The sequence below is a fragment of the Salvelinus fontinalis genome, unplaced genomic scaffold, assembly GCF_029448725.1.
Source record: "Salvelinus fontinalis isolate EN_2023a unplaced genomic scaffold, ASM2944872v1 scaffold_0041, whole genome shotgun sequence".
Lineage (NCBI taxonomy): Eukaryota > Metazoa > Chordata > Actinopteri > Salmoniformes > Salmonidae > Salvelinus > Salvelinus fontinalis.
The window spans coordinates 261,278-282,128 of NW_026600250.1; the positions used below are offsets into that span (position 1 = coordinate 261,278).

Here is a 20,851-nt window from a genome sequence, read left to right on the forward strand (position 1 = left end):
AGGAACAGTTCTCTCTCTACACATGAGCTAAGTATCTCCGTGTCCAAACAGACTAACGTGACCCTACTGTAAATCAAGCAGACAATAACACAATATAAACATCAATTTGTTAGGGATGTTGGATCCAACGTGGAGCACGGAATAACTGTCTTTACCAGAGTAATGAATGAAGAAGCACTTTGGTTGTTGCATGTCGTGATGTTTGTCATGTGACTGTCATTCAGAAAATGATTTCCTGGATCAGCTGATGATAGTTGAACATGTGACTTACTAAATTGCTACAGTATTAAGAATTATGTGTAATTATTGAACCAATTATATGCATATCATATCTTCTGGGCCAGAGAAGCAGGCAGTTTAATTTGGGCACTCTTTTCATCCAAAACTCCAAATGCTGCCCCCTACCCTAGAGAAGTTAAGCTCGAGATCTTGGGTCTCAACCCCGCCCTGTGCAACTGGGTCCTGGACTTTCTGACCGGCTGCCCCCAGGTGGCGAAGGTAGGAAACAATATCGTCACCCCGTTGATCCTCAACACTGGGGTCTCCACAAGGGTGCGTTCTGAGCCCTCTCCTGTACTCCCTGTTCACCCATGACTGTGTGGCCATGCACCCATCCAACTCAATCATCAAGTTGGCAGACAACGCTACAGTGGTCGGCTTGATTACCAACAACGACGAGACGACCCACAGGGAAGAGGTGAGGGCACTCGGAGTGTGGTGTCAGGAAAATAACCTCTCACTCAACATCAACAAAACAAAAGGAGATGATCGTGGACTTCAGGAAACTGCAGAGGGAGCACCCCCCTATCCACATCGACGGGACAGTAGTGGAGAAGGTGGAACGTTTTTAGTTCCTCGGCGTACACATCACAGACAAACTGAAATGGTCCACCCACACAGACAGTGTGGTGAAGAAGGCGCAACAGCGACTCTTCAACCTCAGGAGGCTGAAGAAATTTGTCTTGTCACCGAACACACTCACAAACTTTTACAGATGCACAATCGAGAGCATCCTGTCGGGCTGTATCACCGCCTGGTATGGCAACTGCACTGCCCTCAGCCGCAAGACCCTCCAGAGGGTGGTCCGGTCTGCACAAGGCATCACCGGGGCAAACTACCTGCCCTCCAGGACACCTACACCACTCGATGTCACAGGAAGGACAAAAAGATCATCAAGGACAACAACCACCCGAGCCACTGCCTGTTCACACCGCTATCATCCAGAAGGCGAGGTCAGTACAGGTGCATCAAAGCTGGGACCGAGAGACTGAAAAAACAGCTTCTATCTCAAGGCCATCAGACTGTTTAACAGCCATCACTAACATAGAGAGGCTGCTGCTGTCACGCCCTGGCCTTAGTATTCTTTGTTTTCTTTATGATTTTAGTTAGGTCAGGGTGTGACATGGGTAATTTATGTGGGTTTTGTAGTGTCTAGGGTGGTTGTAAGGTTTAGGGGGTTTATTTAGAGTAGTTGGGTTTATGTTTAGTATAGTTGTCTAGCTGTGTCTATGTTGTGTGTAGTTGTCTAGGAAAGTCTATGGTTGCCTGAATGGGTTCCCAATTAGAGACAGCTGGTTTCTGTTGTCTCTGATTGGGAGCCATATTTATTATTTATTTTATTTTTTTAACCCCATTTTCTCCCCAATTTTCGTGGTATCCAATCGCTAGTAATTACTACCTTGTCTCATTGCTACAACTCCCGTACGGGCTCGGGAGAGACGAAGGTCGAAAGCCATGCGTCCTCCGAAGCACAACCCAACCAGCCGTACTGCTTCTTAACACAGCGCACCTCCAACCCGGAAGCCAGCCGCACCAATGTGTCGGAGGAAACACCGTGTACCTGGCCCCCTTGGCTGGCGCGCACTGCGCCCGGCCCGCCACAGGAGTCGCTGGAGCGCGATGAGACAAGGATATCCCTACCGGCCAAACCCTCCCTACCCCGGACGACGCTATGCCAATTGTGCGTCGCCCCACGGACCTCCCGGTCGCGGCCGGCTGCGGCAGAGCCTGGGCGCGAATCCAGAGACTCCTCCCACCCGGGAGGCCCTGGGAGCCATATTTAAGGTAGCCATAGGCTTTAGTTTGTTGTGGGTAATTGTCTATGGTGAACGTTTATAGCTTCATGGTCGTTTATTGTTTTGTTTGTAAGTGTTTTGTTTCGTTTTTCCTTCTTCACAATAAAGAGAAGATGGCTTATTTTCCACATGCTGCGTTTTGGTCCGTCTCTCCCCCACACGATCGTGACAGCTGCCAACATACAGACTCAATCTCTGGCCACTTTAATAAATGGACTTAATAAAAGGTATCACTAGTCACTTTAAATAACGCAACTTTAATAATGTTCACATATGCTACATTACCCTCATATGTATATACAGTATATGTATATACTCATATGTATATACAGTATTCTATACCATCTACTGCATCTGCCTATGACGCACGGCCATCGCTCATCCATGTATTAATATGTACATATTCTTATTCATCCCTTACATTTGTGTGTATAAGGAAGTTGTTGTGAATTTGTTAGATTACTTGTTAGATATTACTGTATTGTCGGAACTAGAAGCACAAGCATTTCGCTACAGTCGCATTAACATCTGCTAACCATGTGTATGTGACCATTAACATCCGCTAACAATGTGTATGTGACCAGTAACATCCGCTAACCATGTGTATGTTACCATTAACATCTGCTAACCATGTGTATGTGACCATTAACATTAACATCTGTTAACCATGTGTATGTGACCATTAACATCTGCTAACCATGTGTATGTGACCAATAACATCTGCTAACCATGTGTATGTGACCAATAACATCCGCTAACCATGTGTATGTGACCATTAACATCCGCTAACCATGTGTATGTGACCATTAACATCCGCTAACCATGTGTATGTGACCATTAACATCCGCTAACCATGTGTATGTGACCATTAACATCCGCTAACCATGTGTATGTGACCATTAACATCCGCTAACCATGTGTATGTGACCATTAACATCCGCTAACCATGTGTATGTGACCATTAACATCCGCTAACCATGTGTATGTGACCATTAACATCCGCTAACCATGTGTATGTGACCATTAACATCCGCTAACCATGTGTATTTGACCATTAACATCCGCTAACCATGTGTATGTGACCATTAACATCCGCTAACCATGTGTATGTGACCATTAACATCCGCTAACCATGTGTATGTGACCATTAACATCCGCTAACCATGTGTATGTGACCATTAACATCCGCTAACCATGTGTATGCGACCATTAACATCTGCTAACCATGTGTATGTGACCATTAACATCTGCTAACCATGTGTATGTGACCATTAACATCCGCTAACCATGTGTATGTGACCATTAACATCCGCTAACCATGTGTATGTGACCATTAACATCCGCTAACCATGTGTATGTGACCATTAACATCTGCTAACCATGTGTATGTGACCATTAACATCCGCTAACCATGTGTATGTGACCATTAACATCCGCTAACCATGTGTATGTGACCATTAACATCTGCTAACCATGTGTATGTGACCATTAACATTTGATTTGACCTGACCCCGCAAGATGTGTCAGGTTTGTCAATTTATTAATTGTCTTTTGGTTGAAACCCTCCTGTCAATGTTGAGTAAGGACGCACACCTGATTACGCATATAGAGGTAGGACTAGTCTCCCTGATTACGCATATAGAGGTAGGACTAGTCTCCCTGATTACGCATATAGAGGTAGGACTAGTCTACCTGGTTACACATATAGAAGTACGACTAGTCTACCTGGTTACACATATAGAAGTACGACTAGTCTACCTGGTTACGCATATAGAGGTAGGACTAGTCTACCTGATTACGCATATAGAGGTAGGACTAGTCTCCCTGATTACGCATATAGAGGTAGGACTAGTCTACCTGGTTACACATATAGAAGTAGGACTAGTCTACCTGGTTACACATATAGAAGTAGGACTAGTCTACCTGGTTACACATATAGAAGTAGGACTAGTCTACCTGGTTACACATATAGAGTAGGACTAGTCTACCTGGTTACACATATAGAAGTAGGACTAGTCTACCTGGTTACACATATAGAAGTAGGACTAATCTACCTGTCCCGAGCACTAATGTAGATCTATAAATGTGCCCATTTGGGGATGTCTGACAGTATTTCTGATTGTCTTAACGCTGCACCACTAATGAGTTGTGGAGCCTCTCAAAGCACATTTTTTTCTCACCTCAAACAGCAAGTAAACAAAGTCTAATCAAAATCAATTGCAAATGAGAATAACTCCTCAAAATATTTTCAGCTCTCGCCCTTTCGATAACCACTCGGCACAAAAGGGAAAAACGTAATGCGCTGATCCAGTGGAAATGTTATAAAATACCTGATTACTTCTTATCACTTTCACAAATAGCCTACAGCTGTGTCGGTCGAGAACTCACAGGCACGGGAAACTGAGGGCCCAGAATATTTTATACAATGTTTCAAGTTCGTTATGGACAGGCCATGTGATTTATAGGACAGTTATTTGCAATATTTTTATTTGTTGGCTTTATGTAGGCTATTTTTTACATAGGTGGCAATGGCAATAAAAGTTACTTTTAGATTTGTATACTTTTCATTTAGATAGAATGTAGATTAATCACAGACAATGTTTGAGATACTATTATAAATTAAATGAAACTGTTCCAGTAAAATGAACATATGAAAATCATAACTGTCAACAGATCAGTAGAAATGGTAAGATACATTTGCACTCCAAATGTAGGTTGCTGACTGCTTGTGTAGCCGATTACCAGCAACGTCAGAATGTATGAAGGACAGCAAGAGGAGGTGGTTCAGGAAGAGTTTATTCTCTTCTGGTTGGGCTGTATTGATGTAATGGCATGAAAATAAATGCTGAATATTATACAATGATTTATCAACAGCTCTAACAATTTGACCCTACAGGAAATCTACACTGGCAATTCTAGAATATACTATATAGCCTAGAAACCTGTTAAACTATCATTATGACATCATGGATGAATTCTAGAATATACTATATAGCCTAGAAACCTGGTTAAACTATCATTATGACATCATGGATGAATTCTAGAATATACTATATATCCTAGAAACCTGGTTAAACTATCATTATGACATCATGGATGGCCAGTCCTTGTATTCATAGTGTAGTGAATTCGTGGGGAAGCCCTGAGCTGAACTCAAACCTGGGTCCAGCGACTGTCAAGCCAACACCTTATAACTGTTATGCCAAGATGTCTGAACTTCTTGACGAGGTCCCTAGGTTTTGGGTTACGGTTGATACAATAGCTTTCTCTATGAATTTGAGAGTGGTTACATTTCTCCAGCCCCCATCCCTCAGCTGTTTACCAAACCAAGTCTCTGGGCAGCCATTTTGTTGCTGTTTAAATACTAGGTTGTCCCTTTAAAAAAGCCACACAAGAATCAATCAACCAATAACAAAGCTGTATATCCACCACTATTTTGCTAATAAGATGATGGATGGGGCTGGAGAAATGTAACTACTTTCAAATTCATAGACAGACCTATGGATGCAAGGACTGACCATCCATGATATCAACATTATAGTTTTAACTATGTTTTGAGGCTTTACAGTGTTGATTTACATTGTTTCTATACATTGAAGTAAAAAAAAGCTTATTCTGGGTTCTGATGGGGTACAACAGTTGAACTAAGCTCATGAGGCATGTGTTATATTCTTCAAGAATCAATGGCTATAAATAAATAATTTAAAAATCAAAATATGGATGTGGTATTTGCAGATTTCCCCTTAAACACCACACATCCTTCCAGTGACTGGAGCGAATTTCAAAATTCGCTGAAGCTGGAGACTTATATTTCCCTCACCAACTTTAAACATCAGCTATCTGAGCAGCTAACCGATCGCTGCAGCTGTACATGTACTTTTCTGCTCTTTAGCACACCAGTATCTCTACTTGCACATCATCATCTGCTCATTTATCACTCCAGTGTTAATCTGCTAAATTGTAATTCTTCGCTACTATGGACTATTCATTGCCTACCTCATGCCTTTTGCACACACTATATATAGACTTTCTTTTTTTCTACTGTGTCATTGACTTGTTTATTGTGTTATTGGCTTGTTTATTGTTTATTCCATGTTATTCCATGTGTAACTCTATGTTGTTGTCTGTGTCACACTGCTTTGCTTTATCTTGGCCAGGTCGCAGTTGTAATTGAGAACATGTTCTCAACTGGCCTACCTGGTTAAACTATCATTATGACATCATGGCCACCTGGTTAAACTATCATTATGACATCATGGTCACCTGGTTAAACTATCATTATGACATCATGGCCTACCTGGTTAAACTATCATTATGACATCATAGCCACCTGGTTAAATAAAAAAATAAAACAGTTCAACAACTGCAGAGTCTGTGTCTCTGTTTTTAAGACAGTACTTACTAGTGTTAATCACGGCCCGTTCATCGTTAGAACCATTGGATGCCTTAAGATGCGTTTGGGAAACCGAGCCCAGATATTCAGTTTCCTCCTCCTCCTTTTTCGATGTGACAGTCATCTCCCCCTCCTCCTCTTTCACCCCAAAAGCTGCATCCTCCTCCTCTTCTTTTACTGTAAAATCCTCCTCCTCTTTGAACGCGTCTTCCTCTTCTTTCACTGAAACGTATTTCTCTTCTTTTTTCACAGTAACAGCCTCAACCTCTACTTCTTGTTTTACTGTGATATCCTCCTCCTCTTTCACCAGAGCTTCTTTCTCCGTCCAGCAGTCCTCCTCTTCATTAACAAGAGAGTAGCTTAGTGACCTCATGGTTGGAGATGTTAGCTAGCTAGGCTAATGCTAACTTAACCAGCCCGCTAGATGAATAAAAACAATACCGTAAATATGAAAATTATGAAATTAAAAGGGATAACTAACTAGACGACAGAAGTGGGTTTAAAATACAGTGGCTAATATACACTAAAGCGTCTAAAGCTCTTTGTTGGTTCGTCTATTTTGTCTAGCAAGCTACCGAGGTGGCTGACTGTCTGTTGCTGCTGTTGAAAGAAGCGTTCCGTCCACTAGATTATACGTCACAGTAGCAGCATTGCCTTAAAGTCGCAGACCGCCATTTGCTAAATGGAGTGGGTAACGCAGTTGAGTAAAATGTCAATTTAATTTTCAGACAAAAGGTAGGTAGGAATCAGGAACATAGCTAGTCCTAAAATGTTAATTACCCCCCCCCCCCTAAATAATTCAATATCAGTCAATATATTTTTTTCTCTGATTTCTTATTTTCGTCAACCGTTCCATCGCATCATCTACTTTTTACCGGGCCGGCACTAGGACCGGGGGAGGCTGCTGCACTAGTGACTGTTATACTTTCTTCAGCAAAGATGGCGGACATAAATACTAGGAGAGAGGGGTAACCCTACACAGAACTGAAGTGGATCAAAGATGTCGGACAGAAATACTAGGATGGAAGCAAAAACTGTAAGGGATTATAACGTCATAAAAAATCATGCAAAAACATGTACAGTTGACAGGAATGTTAGTTCATGTAGAGACAAACGATTATGCATTTTTTTAACATAACATTTATTTACGAAAATCGCGATTTAGCCAGCTAGCTGACTAGCTAACATTAGCCAGCTAGCTGACTAGCTAACATTAGCCAGCTAGTTGACTAGCTAACATTAGCCAGCTAGTTGACTAGCTAACATTAGCCAGCTAGCTGACTAGCTAACATTAGCCAGATAGCTGGCTAGCTTTATGGGTGTTGTGACATGAGTATGAAATTGTAATTCTGGTTGTTTTAGGGACTCATGAAACAACCAGCAAACCAGGCTGTCGTTTTTGGGAAACAGTGGATGTATAGAATCTAGCTAACTGAAGAATTTACTGCAAATTGAATATACAATTTTGTAAGTTTGCCTTGCTGATATTTACCATGCAGATAGATGAAATAACGTAGCTAGCTATGTTCTTGCTTATTGTGCAGTGGATGATTAAAATACCTCTATGCCTATGGATGTTTAGCTAGCTATCTAGCCGATCTGTGTATGGACCCAAACGTTTGGTATACATATTAGTTCAGAACCTAGCTATGAACCTCAGCTATCACAGCCAGTTGTATCAACTTCAAAACAGCCTGAATGACATTAATGAAGCCTATGGATTGAGTAGAATATAATATCATGTTGTGCCAAGGATGCAAGTCGTATATACATGTAGTTATTACCATGCATGAGATCCCCACATTGTAGCCTGTACATTTAATATATTCACTGATCATGTACTCTACCTTGGCAAATAAAGGTGCAGTTTAGGTATGAATGTCTTTGAGATGATTATTCAGTCATTTCCAATACCAGGAGTATCAAATTCCAGTCTTTGAATGACGCTGTGTCTGCATGTATGTATTACAATTATACACTTCAACAGTGTCTACCAATCTTAGTCCTGGGACATCAATGGTTACACATTGTAACTAATAGACTAGAAACAGGATTTAACTAGTTAATTCATATATACAGAAATATCATGTTAAAAACAGAACACTACACTTCCTATGCATCATGTAAATACTCCAACACCGGTTCATCTCAACATCTAATGCCCTTCATCTGCATTGATCTGGTAAACACAGGATAGGTGGAGTATTTCATCACATTACACTTCATTTCAACCAGTAGAGAATGTGAAAAGCTTTATTGAAAAGCTCATTATCCAAGTGTTATAAATACAAGTTCAATCTGTACTTCAATGCACATCTGTTGTGCATTATAAAAACAGAGGAAGAAAGAGGAGGTGGAGAGAGGTGTAAAAGACAGAAAGGGAAAGAGGTAAGCACATAGGAGCAGGGAAGGCAGCACATGATTAATGAAACACAGTGCTACCTAAATATTCTCTCAGTTCATCACAATTACATAATAGTGTCTCTAGTCGGCCCCAAGGTTATCTTAAAAGCAGGTGAGGTGGCGATGATGGGACTGGGGGTTGGCATCCTCTCACATCAAAACATATCTGCAGACGAGAGACAGATGGAGAGAGAGAGCATGTTTAAGCCTTGTGTTTTTAGTTCTAATTCTAACATTGTTAGTCATCAATCAGGAGGTGAAATGCAAAACTGACCTGGGATCATTAATTATGGGGCTACTGCATCTATCTGTATTTCAATGTAAAGCATAACTTTAATAATACTTCCTGTATAATATAAACTGACCTGGGATCATTAACTCTGGGACTACTACATCTATCTGTATTTCAATGTAAAGCATCTCTTTAATAATACTTCCTGTATAATATAAACTGACCTGGGATCATTAACTCTGGGACTACTGCATCTGTCTGTATTTCAATGTAAAGCATTTCTTTAATAATACTTCCTGTTGACCTGACCAAGTGACCTCTCACCTCTGATCATGCTGTGCCCTCTATGTAGCCAGTTCAGATGCAGGAGGGGTTCACCGACACAGCTGATATAACCTAGAGGATTTAGGGAGAAGGGGAGAGAGGGATGAAGTGAAGGATAGAGACTTATTGAGAAAATAAGGTAGTTAAAGCCACAGTGTTCAATAGGAATCTGTGTGTGGCCTCACCTGGTGTCCACACCACACTTAGTGGCTGCAGAGTACTTTATGCTGAAAAACATGAACGGACACACAAGGACAAACAATATAGCGTAGTTATAGAAATAATGAAGTGTCTTACTATTCTCCATGGTTGGCCCTCTTGCCTATTCTTTGAAGGTGGAAGGAGCCACAGTTATACACCTGAGCCTGCTTACTGCACAACACAATCCATCAATCAGATTGATACATGAGTGTGTAGGTGTGGGTTATAGGATGTCTAATTGTTCTACATTTCTTCAATATTAGTGATTTAAAATAGCCTGTTTTGTTTTTGCACAGACATCACACCCTCACCTAAACAGCACCCTCACCTGAGAAGTAGAAATCAAAGGGAGAGAAACTGTGAATTGAATAACTGCAGTTGACATAGCTAAGTAAATGGAAGAATACTCTTATTGCAATGTGAATAGCTCTTAAAAGAGCCTTTGGTTGTGCATAATGTAGTCTATGGTGTTGCCAGGGAACAGCACCCTCTTAAAATAGCCTTTGGTTGTGCATAGTGTAGTCTATGGTGTTGCCAGGGAACAGCAACCTCTTTGAAGAGCCTTTGGTTGTGCATAGTGTAGTCTATGGTGTTGCCAGGGAACAGCACCCTCTTAAAAGAGACTTTGGTTGTGCATAGTGTAGTCTATGGTGTTGCCAGAGAACAGCACCTTCTTTGAAGAAGTAGGAGGTGAAGATCTCCTGCACACGGATTGCCTCTCTTGCTGCGTGGTTGGACCCCATCCTTGAAACATCCTGCAGAGCAGCAGACTCCTCCTCTGGCACACGGCGGCGATCTGCAGATCCCCTCCTGGTCCGCGTGTCCATCCTCATGAAGTTACGCAGGACACAGGTAGCCTTCACACACCTGAACTCCTCCAGGAGACAGTCCCAGATGACCCTGGTCACCCAACCTATCCTTTCACCCTCCATGGCTGGTAGCTAGCTACCTACAAAAGCATTTGGAGTTTGTTTTTTACAGTGATAAATACATCAAGATAGCTAGCTAATATGACGTTAGACAGCTGATGATATTTAATTCACTTAGCTATCTATCTATACAGACTGGTTACCTATTTAGATGTGATATGAAAGTATTGTGTGAAATTATTTTGATGTTAAAGTATTTTAAATTATTTTGATGTGATATGAAAGTATTGTGTGAAATAATTGTTATGTGATATGAAAGTATTATGTGAAATTATTTTGAGGAGTAACGGGGGCAGAGAATCAGCAGTAGAAACAATAACAAAGCGTACTCCCTGCCCGTTGAGAATCGATTCACATTTAGATGGAATATTTGACTATTTTAGCTGCCAGAGCCAGTCTACCTCTGAAAATAACATACAGTCCTTGAACCTTGAGGAGAAACGGGGGCAGCAATCAGCAGTAGAAACAATAACAAAGCGTACTCCCTGCCTGTTTCGGTAAAAAGCTGAGGGATGGGGCTGGAGAAATGCAACCATCCATGATATCAACATTCTAGTTAACCATGTTTTGGGGATATACCGTGTTTGTTTATATTTACTGACAAACATTGGAGTAAAAAAAAGCTCATATTTTGGGTTCTGATGGGGTACGACAGTTGAACTAAGCTCATGAGGCATTTATAAGTGATTTCTTCAAGAAACAATGGGTACATATCATTAATGTATAAGTCCCAAAATGGATGTAACAACTGCTGATTGCCCCTTTAAGACTACATATTGGGCTAATCTAATAGGAGATATTGAGGACTACAGTATTTCAGGCATTGTCATTGGATGCATTTGATCAATTGTTAACGTTTTGTTGATGGTCCACTCTTGATGTTCTACACGTTACAGTGAAGTTTCAGCCATTCCTACAGAACAACATTACAGTGTAGAACCCCTTTACTGCATATTGGTTCAACAACTGCAGAGACGGTACTTACTGGGGTTAAACAGATCTCCAACCTCCTCTTCTTCCTCCAATGTGACAGTAATCTCCTCCTCCTCCTCTTTCACAGCATAAACTGCACCCCCCTCTTTCACTCTGAACGCGTCTTCCTCCTCTTTCACTGAAACGTCTTTCTCTTCTTCTTTCACTGTAACAACCTCATCCTCTACTTCTTGTTTTACTGTGACATCCTCTTCTTCCTTCTCCTCTTTCACGACAATGTTCTGCCCCAGAGCTTCTTTCTCCGTCCAGCAGACCTCTTCTTTAACAAGAGGGGAGAAGCTTACTGAGCTCATGGTCGGGGATGTTAGCTAGCTAGCTATCATTAGCGACTAGGCTAGTGCTAACTTAACCAGTCAGCTACTATAGCTGACTAATACAAAATAACGTAATATTAAATAGGTTAACAAGTAGATACGACCTAAGTGTGTCGAAAACACAGTAGCTAATATACACCGAAAGCGTATAAATAGCTTGAATCTTTCGGCTACGTTGGCTAGCAAGATACCGAGGTGGTTGACGAGCTGTTTATGAAGAACCGTCCACTAGATTATACGTCACGCTGGCAGCGTCGCCTGAAAGACGCACATCGCCGTCTGCTGACTGGAGGGGAAACGCAGTTGAGGATCATATTTTATTTTCAGACAAAGATTATTTTAAATGGATTTAATTAAATAATACAATAATATTGAGACATACAAAGACAGGAATGTGTTGATTGATTAGTACGAATAAAAATCGTTACTACAGCACATTTAAGGCAGTTACATTAAGTCACACTAAATCTAAATAATTAGCCAGCTACTCTAGGTCTATACTGCTCCTACATGGTGTAACAGTACATCATGTAGATGTATATAATGAACAGACTAGGTCTATACTGCTCCTACATGGTGTAACAATACATCATGTGGATGTATATAATGAACAGACTAGGTCTATACTGCTCCTACATGGTGTAACAGTACATCATGTAGATGTATATAATGAACAGACTAGGTCTATACTGCTCCTACATGGTGTAACAATACATCATGTGGATGTATATAATGAACAGACTAGGTCTATACTGCTCCTACATGGTGTAACAATACATCATGTAGATGTATATAATGAACAGACTAGGTCTATACTGCTGCTACATGGTGTAACAATACATCATGGAGATGTACACTACCATTCAAAAGTTTGGGGTCCTTGTTTTTTAGAATCTAATTTTTTCATTTATTTACCTGTTTTTTCTTTGTCATTATGGGGTATTGTGATGTCATTATGGGGCAATGTGATGTCTTATGGGGTATTGTGATGTCATTATTGGTTATTGTGTAGATTGATGAGGGGAAAAAGATTTAAGCAATTTTAGAATAAGGCTGTAACGTAACAAAATGTGGAAAAAGTGAAGGGGTCTGAATGCTTTCCGAATGCATTGTATATATAGGGGCAGTACTTAGTGACATCACTTCATGAAACAGGAGATACAAATATATAACATAGATTCACAATATCAACATTCAATGTATCAAAATATATGACCAAGCTGGAAAAGGAAACGCCAGCCCAGCCACAATCCTAGAGGTTCACTGATGATCAACCTCCTCCTTCACATCTGACTCCTTATGATCAACCTCCTCCTTCACATCTGACTCCTGATGATCAACCTCCTCCTTCACATCTGACTCCAGTGATCAATCCAGAGCGTCTTCTTTTTGGGGCAACCCCCGATGGACGACGTCATCGAATAGGACGTCATCACCACAACCGCCCACAAGTTAATTGTCATTGAGGTTATTAATGGGAAGAACATTAGCAATATATCCTGTCTGGTAACTTGTCTCGTTCAATGGATTAACATTGGCAGGTGTACAGGGAGAAACACCATTAAAAAAACTCAGTTGATCTTAAACTGCGGAAACACTTTTGGAAGTCTTTAACTGCATCAAAGTCTGTGGCCTGTGATGTTGGAACAAATGATAGTCCCTTATTATACAAGAGACAAAATTCACAAATTCTACAGCACAACGGCAGAGTCATGTCTTCAGTGTAAAACTAACAATGACTCAATAATCCTTCTGGGAATGTTATGATGTCATAAAGTTATGGGCGGAGTTAGAAAGTTGGCTGTCAGAAGTACAGTTATACAATGTAAAATTACTTTTAATCTGTCTGTCTGTATATTTCAAAACATGGCATTTGAGGGTGCAGTGAGATACCCCAGAGTTGGATGATACTTTTCTCATAAATCATCTTAAATATTATACTTAATTAAACCTGGAAATCAACCAATCCTCTGTTGTTAATTCAATAGAAAGGTAAAATGCTTTATTATCTAAAAGTTGAAAGTGACGGAGAGAAATAAAATGGTGCTGATGCGGGAGATGGGGTTGTGTTCTAGTGGGTCTGGACAGGTCTGATGTAGTTAATGGAGATGGAGGTGTGTTCTAGTGGGTCTGGGCAGGTGTGATGTAGTTAACGGAGATGGGGGTGTGTTCCAGTGGGTCTGGGCAGGTGTGATGTAGTTAATGGAGATGGGGGTGTGTTCTAGTGGGTCTGGGCAGGTGTGAGGTAGTTAATGGAGATGGAGGTGTGTTCTAGTGGGTCTGGGCAGGTGTTTGGTAGTTAATGGAGATGGAGGTGTGTTCTAGTGGGTCTGGGCAGGTGTGATGTTGTTAATGGAGATGGAGGTGTGTTCCAGTGGGTCTGGGCAGGTGTGATGTAGTTAATGGAGACGGAGGGGTTTTCTAGTGGGTCTGGGCAGGTGTGATGTAGTTAATGGAGATGGAGGTGTGTTCTAGTGGGTCTGGGCAGGTGTGATGTAGTTAATGGAGATGGAGGTGTGTTCTAGTGGGTCTGGGCAGGTGTGATGTAGTTAATGTTTGTATGATGTTGTCGTTTGTATTGTTTATAAAAAGATAAAATAAAATATTTTTCCCAGTGCAAAGTTATACCTCACTGTTCTATTTTTGGAGTTATTACATTAAACCAATCAGAATTCAGAAGAATGCCAAAGTCAGGTGTGAAGTAATATGGAGGACCAGCCTATTCCCTATGATGTATACTACAACAGAAATAACTTAAAATGTATACCTTTAAATTAAACCAATAATTTGCACTCATGACTTGAGTGATTAAAGTAAACCACAGTTTTGTAAATACATAACGCCATCTAACCGAATATCAAAGAATTTTATCTATATGCTGTTATCTTAGCCAGCCAGCTAACGTTAGCTATATGCAGTTATCTTAGCCAACCAGCTAACATTAGCTATATGCAGTTATCTAAGCCGACCAGCTAACGTTAGTTTTTTAGCCAACTAGCTATTAGCCTAACCAGCGTAGCCAACCAGCACGGTTATGGTCAGCGAGACCAACTACCGGAGAAAAAGTTACAAAATTCCCGTAGTCTAATTCACAGAAAACATGCTGAAAAGTAGCGATGGGGAAACAAAGCTTTCTTACTTTGTAAATTATTTAATAATAATGAGTAGTTATTTATGATGCATTATTTATGATGCAAGGTGATTTGTAAATTAGTCAATCAGCAGTCAGCAGCCACCTGCACTGTCGGATGTAATGTCGAACGAGCCCAATACCAAACCAATCAGGTGTTCGACGAAATGATTCTTCAGACGTCATTGATCACGTGCTGCTGATAAAGTGACATTGCTTTGAATTATACCACTTAGCGACTTCAGTACATGCCTCATAGCTCCAGTCTCAAACTTAACCCCGTTTCTGCTGAAGAAGAGAAGGTCTGCTGGATGGAGAAAGAAGCTCTCGTGAAAGAGGAGGAGGAAGAGGAGGCTGTTATACAAAAACAAGTAGAAGGTGAGGCTGTTACCGTAAAAGAAGAAGAGAAAGAAGTTACAGAGGAAGAGGAGGACGACGACGTTTCAGTGAAAGAAGAGGAAGACGCGTTCAGACTGAATGAGGATGACGAAGTTTCAGTGAAAGAAGAGGAGACTGACGATGAACGTAAGTCTTAACAGAAGCACAAACTCTGTGGTTGGAAGTTGAACTGATGTTTGGTGTTAAAGCGGAAATCTGCAATTGCTACATCCATATTTTGACTTTTAAATGTATTTAATTATCTATATGTATGTATATATATATTACATATTTATAGCCATTGATTCTTGAAGAATATAACACATGCCTCATGAGCTTAGTTCAACTGTTGTACCCCATCAGAACCCAGAATAAGCTTTTTTTACTCCAATGTTTAGAAACAATGTAAATCAACACTGTATAGCCTCAACATGGTTAAAACTATAATGTTGATATCATGGATGGTCAGTCCTTACATCCATAGGTCTGTCTATGAATTAGAGAGTCGTTACATTTATCCATTAACCCCGTTTCTGCTGAAGAAGAGAAGGTCTGCTGGATGGAGAAAGAAGCTCTCGTGAAAGAGGGGGAGGAGAAAGAGGAGGCTGTTATACAAAAACAAGTAGAAGGTGAGGCTGTTACCGTGAAAGAAGTAGAGATAGACGTTACAGAGGAGGACGACGACGTTTCAGTGAAAGAAGAGGAGGGTGAGATGACTGTCACATCGAAAAATGAAGAGGACGAAACTGGATATCTGTTCCCGGTTTCCCAAACGCAAATTCAGGCATCCGGTTCCAAAGATGAACTTAGCAATAAGATGGTTTTGAGAAGCCGTTCCCTGAGTAACACTAGTAAGTACTGTCTTAAAAACAGAGGTACAAACTCTGCAGTTGTTGAACTGGTGTTTGGTGTTAAAGGGGAAATGTGCAATTCCTACATCCATATTTTGACTTTAAATTATTTATTTATAGCCATTGATTCTTGAAGAATATAACACATGCCTCATGAGCTTAGTTCAACTGTTTTTACCCCATCAGAACCCATCAGAACCCCAAATAAGCTTTTTTTACTCCAATGTTTAGAAACAATGTAAGTCAACACTGTATAGCCTCAACATGGTTAAAACTATAATGTTGATATCATGGATGGTCAGTCCTTGTATCCATCGGTCTGTCTATGAATTTGAGAGTAGTTACATTTCTCCAACCCCGTCATCATCTTATTAGCAAAACGGTGGTGGAATTACAGTTTTGTTATTGGTTGAACTGCAGATTGGTTGATTGATTGTTGTGTGGCTTTTTTAAAGGGGCAACCTAGTTTTTAAACAAACAAAATGGCTGCCCGGAGTCCTGAGCTGTGTTAGAATACTCATACTAACTGCACTATTTGTGAAGTAAATTGAGTATATAGTCTGCTTATTGGTCATAGTATGATGTAGTTAGTATGCCAAAAGTTCCCGGATGTCGTACTAAAATCGCCAAAATATGACGTAAACACGCAGTACTTTAGGGCCCATAATGCAATTCTTCAGGAAATGGTTGTGGCTTCAACGTTTTCAGATTAGAAGAAAATGGGGGAAAATATGCAGCTGAAGTCCAACGAGAGAGCGGATACAAATGAACTGCTTTAAATAATTATGACAAATGTTGAGCAATGCAATAAAGTAATAACTTTTTAAATAAGTTACGTTACACGTTATGTTAGCTACACTATCCTTACAAAACGCATAGCATATCTTTACAGCAGTATGTACCAGTATGTGAGCTGAACCTAACGTTAGTTGGCTACTTATACATCCAACTTGCCAGTATATTAACTATATTCTAACTAACTACCCAATGTTTAATGACTTGATTAGAGCGCAGAATAACTGATGAATTTAATAATGCTCAACATCCGTTGAATATGGCCGGTGTCAGAGTGGCAGCACAGTTGGTCACCAACGCTCTGAATAACATGAAAACAGCCTAACCAACTCTGCTAGGGCAAGTAAAATGGTAAGAGTGAGGTTTTCTCTGATTTGTGTCTAGCAAGCTATCCAACGTTAGCCAGTTAGCTTGGGTGCTTTACTGTCATTGTGAGGTCAGAACGCTTGGATCGACCCTACTCCTCAGCCATATAGTATTTGTTTACAAACAGTGGCGTTATACAAGCTTATGTTTTGGTTTCTGGTGGGGTAATTTCGGTTCAAACAGTTGAGGCATTTATAAGTTTTATTCTTCAAGAATCAATGGTTATATAGTAAATGGGTCTTTCTATAACTGCCAGTGTAGATTTCCTGTGGGGGTCAAATTGTTACAGCTATTGATAAGTCATTGTAGTGTAACGACCCTGGGTTTATAAGCGCGGAAATCGTCTCTGCCGCTTGAGCATGCTTTTGCGGCACCATCGATAGCGCGCCGGACTTCGGGCTAGAAGGTCGAGGGTTCGAGACCTGCCTGTTTCAATACAGTATAATAGTCTGGCAATTCTTTTCATGCCATTACATTAAAGGCAAAAGATTGTCTTTTCTTAGCAAGGTGTTGCTTAAGTAATGTTAGCTGCTAATCGCTAGTTAGCGGGCTAGCTAGCTTGCTAAATGTATTAAGAGTCAGAGCAAACATAGCTAGCTAATACTGCCTGGTACCAGTGCTGGTGTAGGCCTAGATAAGCATGTTTGTGCAGCGGTATCTTATCAGAGAGGAGTAAACGAAGTATGAAATGTTGGCTAGCTAGCATGAAGTAAGAAAACAACATGTAATGTAACATCTAATTAGGGTCAACTGGAAACACTGACAAACACTTTGGTTCCTACCATATCTTCTTCTCTGAGGTGTATTGTCAGACTAGACTCATCAGGTGTATTGCTGTCACCTACTGTACGGGGTTGTGAAAAATAACCAAAACGCAAAATAAATTGGGATTAACAAATCATACTAATTACTTAAAATAAAAAATAAACACGAACCAAATTCACTCCACTACCCTGAATTTCAAACAAAAATGGTACTATTCAGATCCCTACACAGGTTCAGGAACCTGGGAGGGGGGGAACGTCTTCATTCAGTACTCCCTGTAACATTTAGTCTGAAGTCCTGGAGATCCAGAAATCTATTTGCCGCCTTCACAATGATGTCTAGCTTCTTAGATGTTTTATTAGTTTATTATGAATGCAATGTATCACTGCGGCAGTGAGGGCAATGCAAATGCAAATGCATGCTTATTAGTAACTGGAATAAGCAATTTCATAAATGCGTGCAGCGTCTGGTTGCTCCTCATTACATACCACAGACCAGCAAATATTCTTTACATCATCAACATAGGAATCACCCGTTTTTATTAAATAATTGAGACACACAAATGACTGGAGGGAACCAGAGATCAAGATAGCCTAACCATAACAAAAAAACTCTACCTTAGCATTCCCCTCACGCTGCGGCTGGCCTTCGTAAATGCTCCTTGGTGCTCCTTCTATCACCTAGGTCGGTCCGAAACTTGATATAAAATATTCTGGGCCCTGAGAGTTTCTCCGCCAGTGAGTTTGGGACAGACACAGCTGTAGGCTATTTGTGTAATGGTTAAGAAGTAATCGGGTAATTTATGACATTTCCACTGGATCAGTGCATTGCATTTTTCCCTTTCATGTCAAGTGGCTAACAATAACATAGACCTACTGTAGGACCCATAACTTCACCTAACAACAACATAGACCTACTGTAGGACCCATTACTTCACCTAACAACAACATAGACCTACATAAAGGTGCCTATATTTGAGACCAAAAGTTGTCTGGCACACTGCTTGGGATTTCAACAACTTTAAAAATGTATTTCTAGCATACAATCGTCGATGTTACTACTACTGTGAAAACAAGACAAAATATGACTTGTTGTTCACTTGACAATCTTAAGACAAATGTCAAATAATGAACATTCGTTACAGACGTCATTGTTTGTACAACATCATGGCTACACATCACCTTTTACAGTGGATTTCTGCTGTTGTGGGCCTTAAACCATCTGTCTGACTTGTTGTTCACACAGGAGAGAGACGTGACTATCGTGGATCCTCTGGGGAGCCTCAACAACCTCATGATGCTGAAGAGGCAGAGAAGAGTCTCTCCACGTCGAAACACCAGCAGAAATCTCATTGCTGCTCTGACTGTGGGAAAAGATTCAACTCTTCAGGAGACCTTAAAATACATCAAAGAATTCACACGGGAGAGAAACCTCATGGCTGTGATGAATGTGGGAAGAGTTTTACTCAGCTAAACAACCTGATAGTACACCAGCGTACCCACACAGGAGAGAAACCTTATAGCTGTGATCAATGTGGGAAGAGTTTTACTCAGCTAAACAGCCTGATAGTACACCAGCGTACACACACTGGAGAGAAGCCTTATAGCTGTGATCAATGTGGGAAGAGTTTTACTCAGCTAAACAACCTGATAGTACACCAGTGGACACACACAGGAGAGAAGCCTTATAGCTGTGGTCAATGTGACAAGAGATACGCTGATAAAAGATCTCTGATCAAACATCAGAAAATACATACATGAAGGAGTTGTTTCATGATATCAATGAAATAATGTCACAATGTAGAATGTTTTAACTTTGTAGTAGGAGTATTTTAATGATGTCACAATGTAGAATGTTTTAACATTGTAGTAGGAGTATTTTAATGATGCCACAATGTAGAATGTTTTAACATTGTAGTAGGAGTATTTTAATGATGTCACAATGTAGAATGTTTTAACTTTGTAGTAGGAGTATTTTAATGATGTCACAATGTAGAATGTTTTAACATTGTAGTAGGAGTATTTTAATGATGCCACAATGTAGAATGTTTTATCATTGTAGTAGGAGTATTTTAATGATGTTCTACCTTATCGTTTGCCCTGTTCAATTGATTGCAGCATGATATGGATATTAGTCTCAGTCTCAGGGGAAAATCCAGGCCCTGAATTGAAAGAGTATTATTTAACAAAAAGTGACTAACAAAAAAAAGAGCTATGTTACACTTACTGCGTTGGTGACCCCCTTTAATCAAAATGCAGCACTTCAAAATGTAGCTAGCTGTTTTCTACAAGTTGAAAAAGCTGCTTGTTTAAAAAAATACATGTAATATGATAATTGTTGCAGATGTTTGTGTATATACACACATGAAAGCAGTATAATAAATGGTCTATAATCAATTTTATTAACAATCTGACATCACTCCAGTATTTCTTTATAACATTCAAATGCTAATTGTCTTCATTCCACTACTGAAGAAGCATGACTCAAATCACCTCATATTTCAAACATTCAGCCTGACAAAAGATACATGTTTTATTATTCCATGCCTCACCCTTAAGTGAAGTATTGCCAATACATATTAACAAAGGGGTGTACATTTGGTTTTGATTTTCATATTTACAATTTATGTAACATTTAGTCATCATAATTATTCATGCAACCAGTTGACCATTTTTGGGTACAATTATATTGACAATGTTGCC

General features: G+C 40.2%; 3 protein-coding genes across 4 annotated transcripts in view; 1 reads left to right on the forward strand and 2 right to left on the reverse strand.

The window, feature by feature from the left end:
- LOC129842435 (zinc finger protein 883-like) overlaps positions 1-20,851 on the forward strand; it is a 182,299-nt gene that overhangs the window by 104,125 nt on the left and 57,323 nt on the right. Inside the window, exon 2 of the mRNA XM_055910998.1 lies at positions 19,395-19,801. Within this exon, the coding sequence (XP_055766973.1) occupies positions 19,395-19,801 (407 nt within the window). The remainder of the gene's footprint in view (positions 1-19,394; positions 19,802-20,851) is intronic.
- LOC129842436 (zinc finger protein ZFP2-like) overlaps positions 1-20,851 on the reverse strand; it is a 41,934-nt gene that overhangs the window by 8,400 nt on the left and 12,683 nt on the right. The window contains exon 1 of one of the 2 annotated variants that reach the window (XM_055911002.1): positions 6,478-7,222. The exons of the other annotated variant lie outside the window; for it this stretch is intronic. Within the exon in view, the coding sequence (XP_055766977.1) occupies positions 6,478-6,841 (364 nt within the window). The 5' untranslated portion in view covers positions 6,842-7,222. Of the gene's footprint in view, positions 1-6,477; positions 7,223-20,851 lie in introns of those variants that run through there. 2 annotated transcript variants of the gene reach the window in all.
- On the reverse strand, positions 8,704-12,085 carry LOC129842451 (FK506-binding protein 5-like). Its single transcript, XM_055911020.1, has 3 exons — positions 11,543-12,085; positions 9,428-9,499; positions 8,704-9,037 (listed from the first exon to the last, which is right to left on the reverse strand). The coding sequence occupies exons 1-3, from the start codon at positions 11,841-11,843 to the stop codon at positions 9,027-9,029; spliced, it is 384 nt and encodes a 127-aa protein (XP_055766995.1). The 5' UTR covers positions 11,844-12,085; the 3' UTR covers positions 8,704-9,026.

What these genes read in the sequence shown, in the direction of transcription:
- LOC129842451 (XM_055911020.1), bottom strand. Translation starts at nt 11,843, where the DNA reads ATGAGCTCAGTAAGCTTCTCCCCTCTTGTTAAAGAAGAGGTCTGCTGG. An exon ending in TGGAGATCTGTTTAACCCCA is followed by an intron (nt 9,500 to 11,542) that starts GTAAGTACCGTC and finishes TAAATCCTCTAG; the next exon opens with GTTATATCAGCTGTGTCGGT.